Raw genomic sequence first — 21,020 nt, forward strand, 5'->3', positions numbered from 1 at the left:
AACTTCCAGCCATTGTATAGTATTATACCTTTGTCTGCTATATTGAAGAGCCCATTATTAAATATTTGTTTCCCATGAAGATGCTTATAGCCTGTAATCACCACCCCTTACCCTTGTCTTTGTTGGACTCAAGCTAAATAAACTGAGCTCCTTATCACTATAAGGGATGTTTTTAAATCATTATTAGGGCCCTACCAAATTCATGGCCATGAAAAATGCATCACAGACCATGAAATCTGGTCTTTTGGGTGCTTTTTACCCTATGCTAATCAGATTTCATGGGGGAAAACAGCATTTCTCAAACTAGGAGCCCTGACCCAAAAGGGAGTTGCAGGGGGTCACAAGGTTATTTTAGTGAAGTCGCAGTATTACCACCCTTACTTCTGCACTGCCTTCAGAGCTGGGTTGCTAGAGACCAGACCTGGGCTCCTGGCCAACAGCCACCAAACGCAGAGCCACCGCCAGCAGCAGTACAAAAGTAAGGGTCGCAACACCATACCATGCCCACCATACTTCTACGCTGCTGCTTTCAGAGCTGGGTGGCTTGAGAGTGCCGGCTGCTGACTAAGGGCCCAGCTCTGCAGGTAGCAGAGCAGAAGTAAGGGTGGCAATACTGTACCATGCCATCCTTTCTTCTGCGCTGCTGCTGGCAACTGCTATGCCTTCAGAGCTGGGCTCCTGGCCAGCAGCCACCGCTCTCCAGCTTGCCCAGCTCTGAAGGCAGCACTGCCGCCAGCAGCAGCAGCGAAGTAAGGGTAGCAGTACCACAACGCCCCCTACAATAACCCTGCGACACCTCTCCATGCAACTCCTTTTTGAGTCAGGACCCCTAGAGTTACAACACTGTGAAATTTCAGATTTAAATAGCTGAAATCATGACACTTAGGATTTTTAAAATCCTTTGACCGTGAGATTGACACAAATGGACTGTGAATTTGGTAGGGTCATAATCATTCTTGTGGCTCTTCTCTGAACCCTCTCCAATATATTAACATTCTTCTTGAATTGTGGGCACCAGAATTGGACACAGTATTTCAGTAGCAGTTGTAGTGGTGCAAAATATAGAGGTAAAATAACCTCTCCTTTTACTTGAGGTTCCCTTATTTGTTCATCCAAGGCATGTATTAGCCTTTTTGACCTCAGCAAGTGGATAGATGGTTACTTGAATGTCTGGAGAGGGTGGAATGTTAAACATTCTGTGACACCTGATGAACCCTTTGAAAAACAGAACATTGCTGATGGCAGAGTGGATTCAAAAGGGAGATCTCACTTCCAGTGCCTCATTGGAAGCTCTTGTTCAGCTGATCATCTACCACGACCCCCAAAACTCGGTGTCACTTGCTTCCCAGGGATAGTCTCCCATTGTATCTATATGGCCTACATATTTTGTTCCTACATGTGTATATTTACTTTTAGCTACATTAAAACACACTGTTTGCTTGTGCCCTGCTTACTAAGTGATCCAGATCACTCTACCAGTAGCCTGTCCTCATCCTTATTTATTCCTCCCCCAATGTTTGTGTCCTCTGCAAACTTTCAGTGACTCTTTCCCCCCACCCTGTTCATTAATAGAAATGTTAAATCGCATAGGGCAAGAGTAGAGTCCTGTGGGATTACAGCAGAAACACTCATTCAGTGATTCCCTGCTTAAGGTACGTTTTTGGAACCTATCAGTTAGCTGGCTTTTAATGCATTTAATGTTTGCTATGTTAATTTTATCTTTCTAGTTTTTAATCAAAATGCCATGTGGCACCAAGTCAGATGCCTTACAGAAGAGTATATTAGATGAATACAATTGCCCTTATAAACCAAATTCATAATGTAATAAAAAATCAAGCTGTTACACTGTGGTTGCTCATTGGATGGCTAATTGGTATAGAGGCCTTCACCTGTAAGCCATTGGTTAAAATCTAGGGCCGGTTGGGGCCTGCCAGGTGGCAATCTTCAGCTGTTCAACGGGTTACATGGAATGAGGTGGTGCTTCAACAACTAGCACTATGTTGCCAGTCGCAGGAAAAAGGCCAAGGATTTTATGGGTGTGAAGAATAACCTACTATAACTCTTTAAATGTGGTCCCTAGAGATTAGAATTGAGGTCTATTTCCAGTGCTCTGCAAATAACCTAAGTGTGACACTGCCTATGATAGTCTCTAAGGTGCCACACAAGGACTCAACAAATTTATTTGGGCATAAGCTTTCATGGGCTAGAACCCACTTCATCGGATGCATGAAGTGAAAAATACAGGCGCAGGTATAAATACATGAAAGGATAGGGGTTGCTTTACCAGGTGTGAGGTCAGTCTAACAAGATAAATCAATTAACAGCAGGATATCAAGGGAGGAAAAAAAACTTTTGAAGTGGTAAGAGAGTGGTCCATTACAGACAGTTTATGTACGATGTGCTATGATGTACCTCTCATGCACTGAGCAACGTTTAATCAGGTCTGTAAGGTTGTCAGACAAGCACCTTTCTATGGTAGTAAATTCATTTTTATCTATATAGCAGTTTTAAATTTAAAACACAGACCCTTCCAACCCACCACATATGTATATGGGCTGTTGCATATATAATTTACATCTGAGTCTTCAGCCTCAAAGTCCATTTGAGTCTCACTTAATAAACAAAGCTTGTGTTGAATTTGTGAGCACAGACATATGATGGATCAAATTAAGGTTTAGCAGCATATGTGGATTTGGGGGAGTGACTTTAGTAGTGGTTTGTAAGCACAAGATGAGTGGAGCCAGGCTTCCTTTTTAAGTTTCCGCAACATCCGTTAAGCTGTGTCTGTGTTCTGCTGGAACAGGAAATTCTAAGGCTGCGGAATGACTCAGTAGAATTATAATGAAATTTTATTAGATGCTGGCCCAAAATGGAAGGAATCCAGTCTGAACTGGGTGGCATGCCAAAATGATCACTGTTATGAAAGTGCCGGCTAAGTGTTAGCTGTTTTTTGCATTCAAGTGGTTTCCTGATTGATGTTGACAATCTTTTTTCACTTCCATACAGTGACATCAGTCTTATAAGAATTCAAATAAAAATAAGAGCCTTAAAGACTTAAGTGCAATTAAAATGTTCTGTTTTTAAATTTGGGGATGTTTGCTTTTTATTTAAAAAGCTGCATGCATCTTCCATCTCTGCAGACACCTGCATGTTGTAGAGTCTAATTCAAAGGGCAGACAGGTCCAAGTGCCTAGTGTACTTTTTTTGAAACTCAATCAAGCTGGAGCTATTAGTACTTTAATGAGCCTTCCTTTCCAGCTCTTGTCCTTGGGCAAAATTCATTGGACCTTTAACACCACCAAATTTTGCACATACTTTCCAAAATGAGGTTACTGGAGGGTTGGTGCACATTGTAATTTGGTCTTTAAGCATGGACAGGCATGCTATTTATATGCAAATTAACATAGCATAACGTTAGGATTAGAGTTGTAAACACTGAAATCGGTAAAGACACAAATTAAGACTCTTGTAGCAACCTAGCCCACTTAAATTGCAAACTTAATATTTTAGATGAATATCTATGTTGCTAAATATATCCGTAATACAGGTCTGTCTCATCTTATGTGCATTTAACATGAGCGAATTCAGCTTTGCGCGGTCGGCAAAAAAAAAAAGAAAAACAACAATTTAAATACTGTACCTGTAGTCCGGACGATTCCGCCCGCCATTACACTCAATGGAATTTTGACTATATGCGATTTTCACTTTACGCGCTGACTGCAGAACGTAACCCCAGCGTAAGATGCGACAGACCTGTAGGCAAGGGGCAGAATTCTACTGTCACGCACATCCAATTCCACTAGAAATTGCCTGGGTATGTCACAGGACAAACTTGAGGCCTATATATGTAATGTAGGAGTTGGATTATTATTCACTTTAACTCTTGTATTTCCAACAATACACAAGCATTCTTTTTTTTTTTTTTTTTTTTAAGTTTGATCATATCTAGATGTAAAATCTGCTCTTGACTCTTCTTGATTATGCAGTTGATTCTGTTGGTCAAGAAGTGTATCAGGAAGGAACAATTATTAGGCTGACTGGCTGCTATAGAAGGTATACAATTTCAGCCTGGACACAGGTGATCACTTGTACTGCTGATATGAAAATGGTTAACTTAATTAAAACTTTGTCCAAATACTTGGCTCACTAACTCAATGAGGAATACGGTTACACAGAAGACAACAGAATCCTTGTTCAACCAACATGCACTATAATACGGTGGTCTCATTTTCATTCAGTTTCTTTCCTTTATACTACTCACTCATTGTATATCTAATTTGGAAAAAAAAAACCAAGAGTAGAGTACCCTCACCTCATTCCATGGTACGTGCTTGTGAATAGCAATGCCATTTAAGCCCAGTTTGAACAACTAATTTTGGGCCCTGGAGACTTGCCTTTGTGTGTGTGTGGTTTGTGGGTTTTTTTTTTTTTTTTTTTTTTTAAATTTACTTTGGGGGTGGTCTCCATACACCAACATGTGAAAATACCTATTTGTAATGCCCATCTGCAGAAGTGAAGATACCTTGGGAGTCTCAAACAGTGCAGAGGAAGCCAAACTTAAATGTTAACAGTGATCATTGGGCCCAGGGTAGGAAGTTAGGATTACATACTCAACTCAGTCCTTGGCAGAACTTCTTTGGTTGTAAACGGGGAAGTTTGCAAAAGATAAAAGCTAAAGTATAACCTGTATGTAGAAACCAAATTTAGTTATTTCATACTTTGTCCCCTTCAGCATCACTAATTGGGGAAAATAAGATCACCTTTTGGAAACAACCACTATTTTTGCCTTTTGATTCTCTGCCTTTCCCCTTTCTCTTGGTCCTTACCTCTTCCTTGTGAGCATCCCACTTTCTTCTGCATCTCCTTCCTTATAGCAATACCAGTTCCCTCCATGTGTGTTTTGATCCCACCTGCTTTCCCCATCCGTCTGCTGAAATGATACTTGATATAATCAGGTTTTCCAGTTAATAACCCAGTAAAATGAATGGAGAGTATATAGGTAAGGGGTTCTCATAGCACAGAACCAATGATTCAGGTTGTCTGTAAATTCCAGATGACAGACTGGTTAACCTTCCAGCGCAAGTTGAATTTCTTTGCAACCATGATGCTTGGAAACTTTCTATTTAAATGAGAATTTATTCTTCACAATCTGAATATGCCCTGTCATGTAAGTGCATAGGGCAGGCTGGGCTGGATATTTGACAGTCTTAAAGTGGGAGGGGAGGAGGAAGAGATTTAATGAAAGGTGCTTTTTTTGGTATAAAATACTAACCCAAAGATTAAATTATTCTGTATTTATTTAGTGTCTGTCCTGAGCGTGTTACATTTAGCATCTTGTACACGTCTACCCCGATATAACAGGACCCAATATAACATGAATTTGGATATAACGCGATAAAGCAGCGCTCCAGGGGGGCGGGGCTGCGCACTCCGGTGGATCAAAGCAAGTTCGATATAACGCGGTTTCACCTATAACGTAGTAAGAGTTTTTGGCTTCCGAGGACAGCGTTGTATCTGGGTAGAGGTGTATTGTTAAAGGTACTACTAGTCTGAACTCTGCAGAAGACTCGTGCCTATTGGACTACTCCATTCCTAGTACATGTGTTGCTGAAGCATTTAAAGCTACAAATAACTCAGACAGCAGCTTTGGAATACCACTTTCACAATATAAGCAGCTCCACAACATGGAATGTGCAGGCCAATGTGTTAAGTATGCCTGTAACCCTCTCTGAGAAAAGTAGTATAGCAGCTGTTGCATATCAGAGGGGTAGCTGTGTTAGTCTGAATCTGTAAAAAGCAACAGAGGGTCCTGTGGCACCTTTAAGACTTTAACAGAAGTATTGGAGCATAAGCTTTTGTGGGTGAATGCCCACTTCATCAGACCACACTTGCGTCTGATGAAGTGGGCATTCACCCACGAAAGCTTATGCTCCAATACTTCTGTTAGTCTTAAAGGTGCCACAGGGCCCTCTGTTGCTTTTTACAGCTGTTGCATAGTAGATGTAATAAATACTATAAATCTGTTAGTCTTTAAGGTGCCACCAGACTCTTTGTTGTTTTTATAAAATGACTGCCCTGCTGGGTGACTGGGCCACACTTAAGAGTCTTGTTAATTGAACAAGAATAATACGTTGCCCTTAAATAACCCCTTCAGTGAGGTATCTCAGATCTTTTATAAACATTGCTGTATTAAATCTCTCAACTTTCTTCTGGAGTAGAAAAGTGTCATTTTATTTCTAGGAAAACTGAGGCATAAGTTTCCTTGCCTAAGTCACTTTGGATGTCTGTGCCAAAAAAGGGATAGAATCCAGTAAATTCGTCATTGCAATTGATTACCCATTGCAGCTTGCAGAATAACTCCTACCACAGTATATCTAAGGAAGATGAAGATTGCAATTCTTATAAACATTGAAGATATTGTGATTATCTGTAGATGAGACAAGCTTGGGTCAGACAATGCAACCTCACGGAAGTCCAGAAATGGTTTGATTTCAATCAGAAAGATGGGAAATGCTGACTAAAAATTGAGCCTGCCTGCTCAATAATCCAGTTATCCAGGTAGTACTGCAAATAATCTCCAAAGAGTGGCTGACTGCCCATGTAGCTTTTCAGTGAAATGCTATCCTTAACACTTGACTACTGAATTTTTCTGCCTTTTTCAGGATTTACATTAGCTTCTTAATATTGCTTAATATTATACACTTCTTTTAATCCCCCTAAAAGGGCCTTAGGCACTAAAGTAAAGCACAACATGATTGTGAGGTCATTATCTTATTTGACAGGTGGGTAAACTGACGGACACCAAAGAAACTGATTAAAGATAGCATTCCTTTGAGTTAAAAGTAGTTGATTGTGCTGCAATTGTCCCTGAAAGCTCTGCCATTTTTTTAAATGTATTTTTATTTTTTTACAGTTAATAGTTCTATTCAGGTTCTTACACCATGTTCATTGCCATGGTATCTGAGCACTAACTGAATGCTTTAGTGACATGACTAATATTTGTCATCTGTTGGTTTGTTCTTTCATTCCCTCTTTGGAGGGAGAAGGGTGTGCAGTGGAGCATCTTGTTTTGGTTAGGGTTTTATTTATATACTAATTGCTATGTATGTATTAGAGAAAGCAATGTCAAAGGAATGCACCTTGCACTTCAGAGTGGAAGGTGGTGTGGTTTGTGATGGCCCTTAATTCCTGGCAAAGTTCTTTTCCCTTCTCGATCTGGCCCCAGAAAGTTCTGTCTTCTGTACAGATGAGCTCTAGACCCTTATTGTAGAGCAGTGGTCACCAACCCATCGATTGTGATCGACTGGTCGATCTTGGGGACTCTCCCAGTCAATCGCAATCTCCGGGGGTGTAGCGGGACTACTGCTGAGGTAGGCTCCCTGCCTGCCGCGGCCCCACACCGCTCCCGGAAGCGGCCAGCATGTCCTCAGGGAAAGGGTCTCTGCGCACTGCTCCTGCCTGCGAGCACCATCCCCGCGGTTCCCATTGGCTGGGAACGGGGAACTGTGGCCAGTGGGAGCTTTGGGGGTGATGCCTGCAGAGAGGGGCATTGACCCATTCCGGGAGTGGTGTGGGGCTGGGGCAGGCAGGAAGCCTGCCTTAGCCTTGCTGCGCCGCTGCCCTGGAGCTGCCCGCGGTAAGTGCCGCCTTGCAGGAGCTCTCACCCTAAGCCCCCTCCTGTACCTCAAGCCCCTGCCCTGAGCCTCTTCCCAGAGCCTGCACCCCAACCCCCTGCCCCAGTCCCTCTCCCAGAGCCAGCACCCTGTACCCCCTCCTGCATCCTAAGCCCCTACCTCAGCCCGGGGCCCCCTCCTGCACCCCAACACCCTCCCACAGCTTGCACCCGGAGCCCCCTCCTGCCCCTGGCTCAGCCCAAAGCCTCCGCCCGCACCCCTTCACAAACCCCTACCCCAGCCCCGTGAAAGTGAGTGAGGGTGGGGGGGAAGAGAGCAGGGGATGGAGTAGGTGGGGCCTTGGGGAAGGGGCGGGGTAGATGCTGGGTTGCCCTTACATTTAAAAAGTGATCTGGGGCATAAAAAGGTTGGGGACCACTGTTGTAGAGCATTCCATTGAGCCAGAGGAGAAAAGTTTTTTTGACTATTGTATTAATCTCAGAGCTTTAGGCAGCCTTTTAGTTAAGGTTGTGCCCTTACGTGGATACAGTTGTACTGCTGTGTTTGTGTTCTTGTTTTCTGGCAGAGGTAAGCCGGACTGCTAACCATCTCATGAACACAGAGAAATTGCAGTTACATCTGCTCTTATGCTGCTTTTGCAAGGGGAATCCAGGTGGCTACATAGCAACTATTTTGCAGTGGAACTGACTCAATCTGCTGTGTCCTTTTAAAACTAAGTTCAGTTTTGCCTGTGTGAAGAATAGTAAAGAGACCTCTGCTGGTTTCCTACTGCACTTGCATTGTAGGGCTTTTTCCAACCAAAAGCGATAGGGACAGAAGTGGATTGGAATTGGAGTCTGGGAAGAACGCCACTCTTCTCCCAATCATGTTTTCATCACTATTACTCATCTAAATGGGCAACAAAATGAACAGCGTGTTTCTAGATTCTTATCTCTAGGGGATGGGCACTTGGCCATAAAGCAAATCAGAAGATGGAATGTATTCAGCTGGCTAGTTTTAGGAGGTAGAGGGAGTATCGTTCCTGAAGACAAAGGCACTTTGGATCGTATTGTACATGTGTCTGAAATTGCTGTGTGTTTCACTGAAGGGTTCATCTCAAGTTGCTCTCTGCCTGAATAACCATTGTAAAACTAATAGCTAATGGAGAAGAGGAGGAAAAGACAAAGTAGAACCAGATGGGTGTATGTACACAAATACATCATTTCACGTAGTTTGTGGCATGACACTTCTGATTTGTATCTCCTTTGTATGACCAACTCCTTAGAGTATTGGATTTGTCCAGTTTTGGAAAAATGAAAGTTTCTTCTAGAAAATGCTCACTTCTTCTTTTTTACTCCTGCTTTTACACACTTTCTCATCCCTTGCAATTTTGAGCCCCTTGTCCCCTAGAAGTAGCTGAGTCTCCTAGCTTGAACCTTTGTATATCCCATATCGCAGGACTTGACCAAGGCACATGACTGCTGAGATTAAATAATCTGCTTGCTTATGCGGGGCGGTGATATAGTGCCATTGAGAGCATGGCAATTTCATAACCTCTAAGTAATTTGTACTTGGTGCCCAGTAGAGCTTGTTGGATTTACCTCCTCTCCTGAATTTCTACAGGAAATTTATTTAAAAAGAAAAATTTGATCTATTTTGTGTTTAACTTGGCAAGCTACATAGATAAATCACCTCACTCAGGCCCCTACACCAAGCGGGCTTACAGCCGATCTTCTGTATCCTACAGTAGCAAGCAGCTGCCGACACTCAGATCTAAAATTTAAGGAAATATCCTATAAACTAGGGGTCAGCAACCTTTCAGTAGTGGTGTGTCGAGTCTGCATTTATTCACTCTGATTTAAAGTTTCGCGTGCCAGTAACACATTTTAACATTTTTAGAAGGTCTCTTTTTGTATAAGTCTATAATATATAACTAAACTATTGTATGTAAAGTAAATAACGTTTTTAAAATGTTTAAGAAGCTTCATTTAAAATCAAATTAAAATGCAGAGCCCCCCCGGACCAGTGGCCTGGAGCCTGGCAGTGTGAGGGACACTGAAAATCAGCTCGCATGCCGCCTTTGGCACACGTGCCATAGGTTGCCTACCCCTGCTATAAGCCATTTAAATTCATTGGGAAACATTCTCTAATATAATACTGCTATTTGAACCCTTGACTCAAGTGTCAAATATCAAAAGCTAATAGGTAATAATATAGCTAAATAGCTCTCACAACTTCCATACATTAGCTATGTCAAACCACAGATTCTTCGAAGTAGGAAAATAGGAGTTTATTACAGCTGGGATTTTCAAAGCAGCTAGATTCCCAACTCCCTTGGGTTCCTTTAAAAATCCCAGCCTACTTTTTTTACGTGCATCTTTCAAAACTTTTTGAATCCTATGGTTACTGGTTTGAAAGACATGTATGTCAGCTAACCTTTATTGAAGTTTGAGCTAACTGTAAAATTCTAATACCTCTACAAATGGAAAAGCCAAGGTGATATCCCATTCTATGGGCAACATATCATGATATTGCTAGAGCAAGTCATTCTTGTATTACTTTGTTTGATTGCACTGCTGTTCTGTTATTCTTAAGGGCATGGAAAGCGTATACTGACACAACATTAACTTCATTATTTTCCAATCAGTGCAGCAGCACTTCCATTTACAATTTCATTTTCTATAGATATCAACATAAGGTTTTTTAAGACTTGCTAATATCTTCCCTTCTAATGATTATAATACAGTACTATCCTAGCATACTAAAACATTGCAATCTTGGTTTAAAACCACTTTATGAATTTAATGTAGGTGAACCTAACTCCCCATCCCACATATTTATATATGTTTTATATGACAACCAAGACCGTCTGATTTTAATCTGTATAATCTCCTGTTACAAACGTGCCTGTCACGTTTGTGTTTTTTTTTATAAGCCATTTGTTTGATAAATGTTTTAAATTTATCCTGTCTGGGATACTTTCAGACGATTACATGTATTATCAGTTTACATAGTGATTTCATGCCAGCATGAAATTGCATATTTATATTTTAACATTAATGTTCATTTAAGTGTATACATAAGGGAGAAGAAACAGTAGCAGAATCTGAAAAAAAACACACACTTCAGATCTCTCCAAGCAACCCAAATCTAGTCTATCTTAATTATATATGTGACATCAAACAGTATTTACATCTAAATGTTATGCTTTTGTCTGTTTCTTAAACAAATTCTAGAACTCCCTTTTTTCCCCCGGTGAAATGCAAGATACACCAGTTGTGTTTAATAGTGGCTCTAGAAAGTATTTTGATAGTTAGCCATCAGACTGAATATGGCACACTCTAGCATGACAAATAGCTATTCTAAACAGTGTACAGGGGGGATGGAGTTGGTGTACTGAGGAAACTACTCGAGTGGGCAGATACTATTCTAAATTTGGCAAAGCCTGCAGCAGAGGGAAGGTTGATAGTGCTGGTGTCGCTAGTGTTGCTGCTTTATGGCTAGAGACCAGGGGGAAAGAACTTGCTTGCTTATTTGAGCTGAGGCTGACTCCAGCTTTGTGCTGCAAAATGTCATTACATCTTCCCTGCGGTATATCAAAAATTCTTTGCCATGTTCTATTCAGATGATGATTTGTTCCTTTCTCCAGATAAAGCACAGGGTGGCAGCTGGGATTATGGATCCATTTAAAAGCTACCTGTGTAGCAGATATATTTTGATTTTTTTTTTTATTAGCCAGCATACTAATGTTTGGCAGGCTGCCTGGAAAATATTCTAAACTCAACCCAGAGCAGGAGCCTCTGAAAAATAAGTCCTAGTTCATGGAGAGCTTATTCTCTTAGCAGCTCTCTGGTTTCCATTCCATTATAAATATTTACCTTTATTCATCAGTTCTCAACAATCTCTTCACTGGTCTTTGTTGGCAAGAAACTAACACTGGGAATGTATGTATTTAAATTTAGTAGACCATACTAGTGGCTGGATAATGAAGTCTGAAATTATGCGGGGGAGGGAGGGGAATAGGGTAGAAAAAAATCCTAAATGCAACTTTTTTGGGGCGGGTTCAGAATAAATAAATAGATTTTAGAAAAAAATTTAGGCTTTTTTTTTTTTAAACAGTGTGGAGGTGGGATATTAAGTGGTAAAGTTTAAAAGTCTGTCCACATCGCACAATCTCTAATAGAGAAACCAGCCCTTTTTAATCTTAATGTTTGCCCCCCTCCTCTTCTTTAATTATTAGGTCCCAAGCCTCTGTGAAGATCTCCTGTCTTCTGTTGACCAGCCGTTGAAGATTGCTCGAGATAAGGTGGTGGGAAAGGACTATCTATTGTGTGACTACAACAGAGATGGAGACTCATATAGGTGAGCTCATATCCCAAGAATGCAGCTGATCTCATGGAAGGATCACAGTGCAAATCATTACTAAAAGACAGCGTTACTTTCCCTTCTTCCTCTTGTTTTTGAGCAAAGCTGAGCTGAGATTGACCTCAATTTGCTAATGAAGAGCTTGATTCTGCCACCTTTGTTAGACAATACCTTACTATATAAGTAGCCCCAACAGAACCAGTGGAATCATGTAAGGTGTTGTCCAACACAAGTAAGAGTCCGAATCAACCCCTAACATCTCCTGCCTCTTTACTCTGCACTAGAAGACACTGAGTTAATCTTCCAAGAACCTGGCAATATTGCCATTAGTCTGATATCTTTGGGGGGGGGGGGGGGTGGGAGAGCCACTACAAACTGTGGTAGGAATGAGACACATTTTAGCACAAATGATGCACTAAGTTGATTGCTCCTGAGTCACTGGAATCTAGACTGTGGCCTTAGTTGATTCACTGAAGTTCGGGGGGCTGGTCACATGTTCAAGTATCTTGCTAAATTGGGGTGGATGCGAAGGGGATTCCTCTGGGCTCTGTACTTTTTATCATCCAGTTGTATTTTAGAGGATTAACACCAGAGCTGGCCATCTAAAGGGACACTATTTATGCTGTCTGTACGTGATATATTGTGGTTTCCAGGGTGGGAAATCTCTGGAGTAGAGGACAGTGGGAGAAATTGATGATGGCACTCAAAACAAAATCTTCTATTTGTACAGCTCTAGGTGAGCCTCCATACTAGAAAGGAAACTTTGACTGGCATTTTCAAAGGGGACAAATGTGATTTGGGTACCTAACATTAATAGCTCACTTTGAAAATCCCACCCTAAGTTTTTAGTAGAGGCATACTGCTAAAAAATATCTCTTCCCCATAGCTAATGTGCATTGTGGACTAACTACTTAGATATTCATAATATGCAGAAGAGGGATTTCTATGAATGATTGTGCAGAAAGCTGTCTTGTTTAGGAGGGTTTGTGATTATGACTTATACCCAGTTCTGTGAACCAATACTGATCCAGGTTCTCCCCTCATTCATTTCAGTTTTTTGATCTTTTTACAATTGTTCTTTAAATTTTGGTTTAATGCTTTCAGATGAAGATCCTCTACTCTAAATTTCAACCAAGAGTAAATGGTGTCAGCACTACAAATGGGTGACTGGAGGGTCACAGTAGAAATATTTGCAGAGCCTTAAATTGAAATTGTTTCCTTTTATCCAATACCTACTTCCTTCTAATGGTTGTAATAATGGCGTAGTCCCAAAGATTTCGTTTTTGCGAATGTTAAATTGCCTACTGTTTACTCCTCTCTTACATGGGAGTGCTAAACTACTATGTAATGGCCATCATTAATCTTTCTTTCCCAGGTTAGCAAAACAAAGCCCTCTTACCTCTGTCACTGAGTATGTATATATTCTGGGTTGTGATTAGAAAGGTTCCATTCCAAGGTTCTGGCTTCCATTGTTACTTTAAAGTAACAGCTCACATTCTTTAGTGGTGACAACTGAAAATGTTTTGCAGTAGTTCAGGCATGCCTTGCTTAAAAAGTAACATGGCATCGTGGCTTCCACTTACTTGCTTAGAATGGTCCAAGAATTCCATTCCAAGATGAACTTTCAGAAAACAGCTCTTTTTTTCTGGTGGGGGGAGCGAGGGTGGAGGGAAGGGGAATTGACCTTTCCCAAGAATGGACAGTATATCTAGTAGTGGTAAGAGACTTTGAAACACAGGTTTTCTTCCAGTTTTGAGATTGACCTACTTTGAATAAATTAATTTCTGTTTGTGTTTATTCACTCATAAAAAGGTTATGGGATTATAAAAGGATTAAAAAGAATTATAATCAGAGCCATCTCTGGGGTACGGCAAATCAGGGCGTCCCGGCGGGCCAGTGTGATTGACTGGCGCGGTCGGTCCCGGAAGTGACGGATTAGTCAGTTCTACTCCGGGCCCTGCGCCCCACTACGGACACCCCTGATTTATAATACTAGGTCTTTCAAAAGCACTTCAAGAGCCATGAAAGATGTGACATACATGCAAAGTATTGTCCTTACTACAGACGATGGACATGGAGAAAATATTGAGGTCCTTTCATTCTGGGGGCTGAGGGGTGGAAGTGGAGTTGGGAAACTGCTGATGAGATGCAAAGTTGTGAAAGTAGCCTTGTCTGAATTTCAGAGGCTGCCTAAGTTGTAGTGAATTCTTTAGATGTTCTGTATGACAGGGAGCCAAGAAAGAAAGACCCTGCTAAGGTGAAGTGTTCATTGGAGTTCTTTGAGATATTGCTCCAACAGAGATGATTTGCTCATGCCCACAAAGAGGGTCTAGAAACTTTTGAAAAACTCCAGGATGTTAACTGGTTTCTGTATCCAAGTTGGTCAGTACCCAGAGTATGTTTGCATTTCTTTTGCCCAACAGATACTGACTTCAGACAGCTTCCTTAGGGTATGGGCGGGGGAGAACTAAAATCCATGAGAGGAGGTTAGAGAAGCATTTCATTTCTAGATTGCTGACTGGAAGTGGTTACATTCTGCCTGTTCGGCCTAAGTGAAGCAAGCTTGTAGTCTCTCCTTGCTTCCAGGAGATGTTCCTATCAGTTCAGGGCAACTGCACCTGTATTCCCCCTTTGTGGTGCAGCAAGGACACCCACTCTAGACTCACAGATCGTCAACTGTCTCCTCTCTTGAGCAGAGACCTGTGTATGTCTTCCTCCTGACCAGGGCTTTTCCAGACTGTTTTATTCCCAGTAAGTCGGGCTACCCAAACAGGCCATTATCTGCACTTTGCTTTCTCTTAGAAGGCTATAAACAACGTGACTGTCAGTAATAAGTTACCACACAACAATAAGCAAGCATATTTCTTCTTAAGGTAAAGGCATTACAAAGAAAACCTACAAAAACAATAAGTTCCTATACACATGCCAAAAACTTACGAGAGGTCATCAGTCAATCTTATGGGGCCTCAGTAGCCCAGAGTCCTTCCAACCGTTCCCAGGAAGGATTGCTCGTGGCCCCCCACTCATCCTTGGATAGAAGGTTCTGTCCATTTGCTGGATCAGAAAAAAGGCCTTGAGTCAGTTTAAACTTAAGCTTTTTATCCGAAAGTCCTTTTTGTCTGTTGGTCTCTGGAGAATCCACTTTGAACTAATATATGTGAGCCGGTGGTGGTACATCTGTGGAGATGTTACAACCGAAGTGAATTTGCTTAATCACCTCCCACTGTTCTTAGCATCTGGAGGAGCTGTGGTCAACCTCCCCAAGGAATTACATGCAATCTCTGGCCCACGATGGTGTATAAAATTAGTACAGTAAAATCTCCCAAAGATGTTGCAGGAAATAGCTACATCTGTCATATGCCACATTGGCATCTTCTCTGGCAGCCTCAAAGTAAAAGGGGATTAGATCATGGAGACTGCATTTCCCTATTCCCTCCAAGAGGTCCTTCCTCATCAGAGCTGATGCATTTTGGCAGGGCATATGGAAAGCTGGCAATGCTTCTTGTGCTGCATCTGTGCCATGGGTAGAGAACTTCAGTCTTCAAGATGCAGCCAAGCATCTTTCACTAGCCCTAAAATTAAAGGGGCACAGTTCACTTGAAAATGACACTTGTGTGACAATATTGTACCTGCTCCAATTACTTGAAAGACCTGAGATTTTGGTAACTGAAAGGCAATAGAGAAAAGCATTTTTCTCCCTATTATTTTGTGTGTGTTTACTTTGTGCATTTGGCAGTCCTTTCTGCAAGGTGAGCTTCATTATTTTCTCTGTATAATTACTCAGCTTCTCTCCCTTGCTGAAAAGATCCCTTTATAAATAACTAAAGTGGAGTAGACAAGGAATTAAAATTTTATAAATGGATTTTTAGAAAAAACTTAGAGACTTTAAAAAGTAATTTTAACTAATCAATATTCTACGTGAATAAAATTTTAATAAAATATGAAGAGGGAAATTAGAGTCTCTTCTCTTTTTGGTGGTGATAGGATTAGTGATTGTCTTTTTGTTTTGCTTCTACTATTGTGCGTCAACTCCGGTAGCAGCTGCACATTCACATAGTCTTGTAGGCACTGATTTGCGTTCTCCTGCAATGACACAGGTGTCTGGGGGGATATCAACTGGCAGTGGAATCCAGAGCGTGAAGGCAGAGCTCTTTTTGATATAAAACTTCAAGGTCTCTGACTTTCTCCACACACTTCCATCCTAAGTATGTTTGATCGTTTTCTTAAATGGAATCCTTATGGGGAGGCTGGTGCCAACAGCACAGTTTGAAACCTGTTAGCTGAAACAAAAAGCATTCTCTCTTAAGGAAATTGGAAGCCTGATTTTTGAAATCTAAGTGCTTTTGTCCATCTGTCTTTCTTCAAATAGCCTCCATTTAAGCTTTTAGAAGTGTTCTGAGTGCTCTTCCACCAAAAACATTTTGGGTAGGGTTATGAATTTTTTTAGATAAAATTACTGCTGGCTCCAGCTGTAATGGGTTGAAAATGCCACGATCTACTAGCCAGAAAAAATGTAAGTTATAGGTTTCCCGTAAAATTCCATTCCTGCAGTCTGCAAAAGAAATCTAATACTTGCAATTAAATCATACCCACCTGAAGGAAAACTGGAACACTTGCACAGAGATTACCTGTTTCAGAGGCAAAATGAAGAGGATGTTGAAAGGCAGAACATTAATTTTGTTCTGTCTTTTAAAATTTAAATGAAGCAGAGATGCATGCTGCTTTTTCTTGCTCGTATTTATTTGTGATGTGTGTAAATCTTAGCTTATCTTTGTGTAGTCCTTTTATTTTTTTTCTTCTGGGAAGGTGAGTGAAATGAATAACTTCCACTATTACTTAGTGATGGTTACTGTTTTGCAAGGGGCTTTGGTCACACACAAATCCTCATTGGGCTGTGTGTGGCATAGGGGTCTGAAAAGGTGAAGCCTCTTTTGAAGAGTGGGACCTTAATATCTATGAAGAATAAATAGAATACATCTCTATCCCAATATAACGCTGTCCTTGGGAGCCAAAAAATCTTACCGCGTTATAGGTGAAACCTTGTTATATTGAACTTGTTTTGATCCGCCGGAGCACTCAGCCCCGCCTCCCCAGAGCACTGTTTTAACCGCGTTATATCCAAATTTTTGTTATATTGGGTCGCGTTATAGCGGGGTAGAGGTGTATTTAGGAATCAGGAAGGAAATGGCCATGAAATAGCTAATCCATTATGTACAAGATTTCATGTTACAGGCTAACATCTCGAAAGAAGGTACAATCGATCTATAATAGATGAGGGTGCTTTTCCGCTCTAGGGCTATATTTTATAATCAAGTATAAAGGTAAATGCAGGACAGTCCTCATTCTGTGGAATGTGTTGATCCAGTTTAGTCCTTAAGGCTGAGAGTCTAAGTGAACAATGTTGCATAGAAATTCCAGGTGCCAAAAAACTTGTTTTGCATCAGAGATCTACAAATGTAGGATAAACACTTTTGCTGTCAGTGAAAATGTTATCATTTTGACACCCACAAATATCTTTGGTGTTACCCAACAAACGACAGCTGGGATGAAATGCGTTGGGGAGTTTGTTTTGTAGGAATGGCAGTCTTCAATCGTGACCCAGAAATGTGGAATACAGTGGGTTATTCTGACACAGTGAGGCTAGGTGATTTACAATTTGGACAGTTAGTTCTGATCATATTTTGTTTGCAGGGAAATAGACTATGGGCAAATTAATACTGCAGCATAGGAATCTATTGAATTTAGATCTTATGAATGATAGCAAGTCAGCCTCTCATTTCTGTGCTGATGCCTCTTCTTCCTGTTCGTTCCTATTTTTACATAGTCTGTCTCTCTTGTCCATAGGCTTATGTAACATTTGGAAATAAAATGCTTTAGGACTACTTGCGTATTGGCACTACTTCTGTTTCTTGGATGAGATGAAAGAGCTGGCACGGGCCTTAGTCAAATTTTTAATTATGAGTGTATATAAAATTGTGGTGTTGCAATTGATTGAAGGGGATAAAGAAGTTGAAATATCCATTCAGAGTTATAATCCCTTTATGGGCAAAGGTTTTGAAACATTTTCTTTTATTGGATGACATTGAATAAATGCTGTAGTAGGCATGGGAGTAAACAATTCTTTAGATTTAGGAGCTTTCTGACCCTCGGCTCTGCAAGAGGAGAGTTAAATTCAGATTATTTTTAGCGGTATTGGGTAACTCGTGTTTTAGGCAGGTTAAAGAACTCCATCTAACAGGAGGAATTGTATCTTGTTCAATCATTTGCCATGCTAATACTTGCTGTAGGTTAGAATTCAAGTCCTACTGTTCCCATATCACAACATAATTCGGTTAAAAGGGAGCAGGTAACAAAAGCCCACCTGTAAGTATGAAAAAGGTGACCTTAAAAGAGGGTTAGATGTTTGGGAGGGTGAAGGGGAACATGGAAAATTACTAACTGGTCATAGGAGCAACAAGAGAGAAGTCAGTGGGGGAATCTGCTCAACATCGTGGATATCTATGCACAAGTGCTGGGTGTATGGGGAATAAACAGGAAGAACTGGAAGTATTAGTATATAAACTATATTATGACTTAATTGGCATCACAGAGACTTGGTGGGATAAGTCTCATGGCTGGAATATTGGTATAATGGGGTATAGCTTGTTCAGGAATGACAGGTAGGGTAAAGGGAGGAGGTGTTGTGTTTTTACATCAAAAATATATACATTTGTTCTGAGGTTCAGAAGGAGATGGGAGGCAGACGAGTTGAGTCTCTAAGGATAAATGGGGTAAGAAATAGGGATGATGTCTGTAGTAGACCGCTACCATCACAACCAAATCAGAAGTGGAGGTGGATGAGGCATTTCTAGAATAAATAACAGAAATATCCAAAACAGAAAACCTGGTAATAATGGGGGACTTAACTTTTTTAACAGCTGTCTGGGTAGTTAATAATATGTCAAAAAAACAAATTTTCCAATAAGTTCTTGAAATGTATTAGGGACAACTTTTTTGGAGTAAGTAACCAGGGGGACAGCATTTTAGACTTGACTCTGACCAACAGGGAGGGCCTGGGAAGTAATTGTCCCACTCTACTCAACATAGGTGAGGCCTCAACTGGAGTAGTGTGTCCAGTTCTGGCCACCAAACTTTGAGAGATATAGACAAATTGGAGAGAGTCCAGGGGAGAGCAACAAAAATGATAAAAGGTTTAGAAAACCTGACTGATAAGGATTTAAAAAACTAGGCATGTTTAGTCTTGAGAAAAGACTACTGAGTAGGGGGATCTGATAAGGGTTGTTATAGAGGATGGTGATCAGATGTTCTCCGTGTCGGATGAAGATAGGGCAAGAAGCAGTGAGTTTAATTTGCAGCGAGGGAGATCTTAGATTAAGTATTGGGGAAAGACTTTCTAACTCTAAGGGTAGTTAAACTCCGGAATAGGCTTCCAAGGGAGGGTGTGGAATCCCCATCAATAGAGGTTTTAAAAAAACGGGTTGGACAAACACTTGCCAAGGATGGTTTAGGTTTCTTGGTTCTGACACAGCACAGAGTGCTAGACTTGATGGCTTCTCAAGGTCCCTTCTAGCCCTAAATTTCTATTATTCTATGCTGCATAGCTTCGATTTGGATGGACAAGACCCCTTACTTCCTTGGATAATTATAACTTACTAAGGTTAATCCTAGGTTGGTTGTTTCGCCATGAAAACTGTTTGATAACTTGATCCAGGAATTTTTATAATGGGGAAGGTTTGTAAATAGCAGTCTTGCTGATATGTTCATTTTAACTAAATGAATATTGCCCCATAATGAAGGCTGGAGACGCTGGTTGTTTATCAGGTCAGTCTGAATTTTGTTGAGTAGTGGTGGAGTGTTCAAAGATATTGTTTAGATTTACTGATATTACTCCTAGACATAAAAAGTCTATAGGTGCCCCTCATAACTGAAAATATTTTATTAGTGTCCGTTTTTGTAAGGGTGCAGTTTTCAGTTAATTTTAAGACCACCCAGCTTCCCAAAAGAAAGGAGTTCGATCTCTTCAAGGTGGAGAGGTTGAGTATGTTAGCAAGTTGTCCAGCAAAAGTAAAACTTCACGTTTCCAATTTTGACTCCTGCAATAGATTAGGTGATGGAAATGGGGATGGCCATGAGTTCAGAGGCCAGTGTTTATAATAGGGGATAGGCAGCCTTGTGTGTTTCCTCTTGCCAGCTTAAAGGGCTCTGAATATATTAGACAATATGGTTGCAGTTGGCATTTGATAAAATAGATTGATTCATGCATAAAATTTGGATCCCAAACTGAGCACTTCTAAGATTATAAAGAAAAAGACCAAGGAAATGCTGTCATGTGCCATCTGAAGCAAGAGTTGGAATGGGTGCATCACTTCTGTGCCATTGTATATTGTTGCTACATTAAAGCTAGATTAATCAGTATGTTTAATAAATGTTGGGAATACGGAAGTCAAAATGCTGGGAGACACCATAGTAAGAACATTCTATATGTGAATGAAGGAGATGGTATGTTAAGTACATAGTTCCAGGTTTTGTAGCCTGAAGATTAGATGGTTGGGTTTTTGTTTGGAATAACTGTACATTTTGTGTAAATAGTTGGTGTGGTAAGGAAACTTCTTATAAAGACGGAAGGAGTAGCCATCAGAACCAGCTTGGATAGGTTAATTGCATATTAGATTTTGTTCAGAGTACGGTTGTCCTTTACACTTTGATACTTTCTGCTGATTTAAGGGATGTTTCACTTCTGTTGGAACTTTTGGATGTCAGAACTATGCTTCTCTTCAGAGGTATATAGCAGACAAACTCAGAAATGCTATCTTGTTTAGTAGTTTTACCCAGTATATTTGAGTTTTTAGCAAAGTGTCTTAAGAATGCCCACCTATTTCTTTGGATGCCTTTGATAATTCTTTGTAAATAAAGACCCATCAGTTATCCCAGATCAAATCAAATAACCCAGTAATAACCTAAGAAAAATTGATCAACCTCCCCACAAAGTCACCACCAGAGACCCATTTCACTAACCTTCCTTGATTGAGTCTATAAATATGT

General features: G+C 40.7%; 1 protein-coding gene across 2 annotated transcripts in view; it reads left to right on the forward strand.

Annotated features, from left to right (window-relative positions):
- CAPZB (capping actin protein of muscle Z-line subunit beta) overlaps positions 1-21,020 on the forward strand; it is a 107,795-nt gene that overhangs the window by 44,017 nt on the left and 42,758 nt on the right. For both annotated transcript variants that reach the window (XM_034753193.1, XM_034753194.1), the window contains exon 3: positions 11,854-11,975. In XM_034753193.1, the coding sequence (XP_034609084.1) occupies positions 11,854-11,975 (122 nt within the window). The remainder of the gene's footprint in view (positions 1-11,853; positions 11,976-21,020) is intronic.

Source organism: Trachemys scripta, chromosome 19 (genome assembly GCF_013100865.1).
Source record: "Trachemys scripta elegans isolate TJP31775 chromosome 19, CAS_Tse_1.0, whole genome shotgun sequence".
NCBI classification, from domain to species: domain Eukaryota; kingdom Metazoa; phylum Chordata; order Testudines; family Emydidae; genus Trachemys; species Trachemys scripta.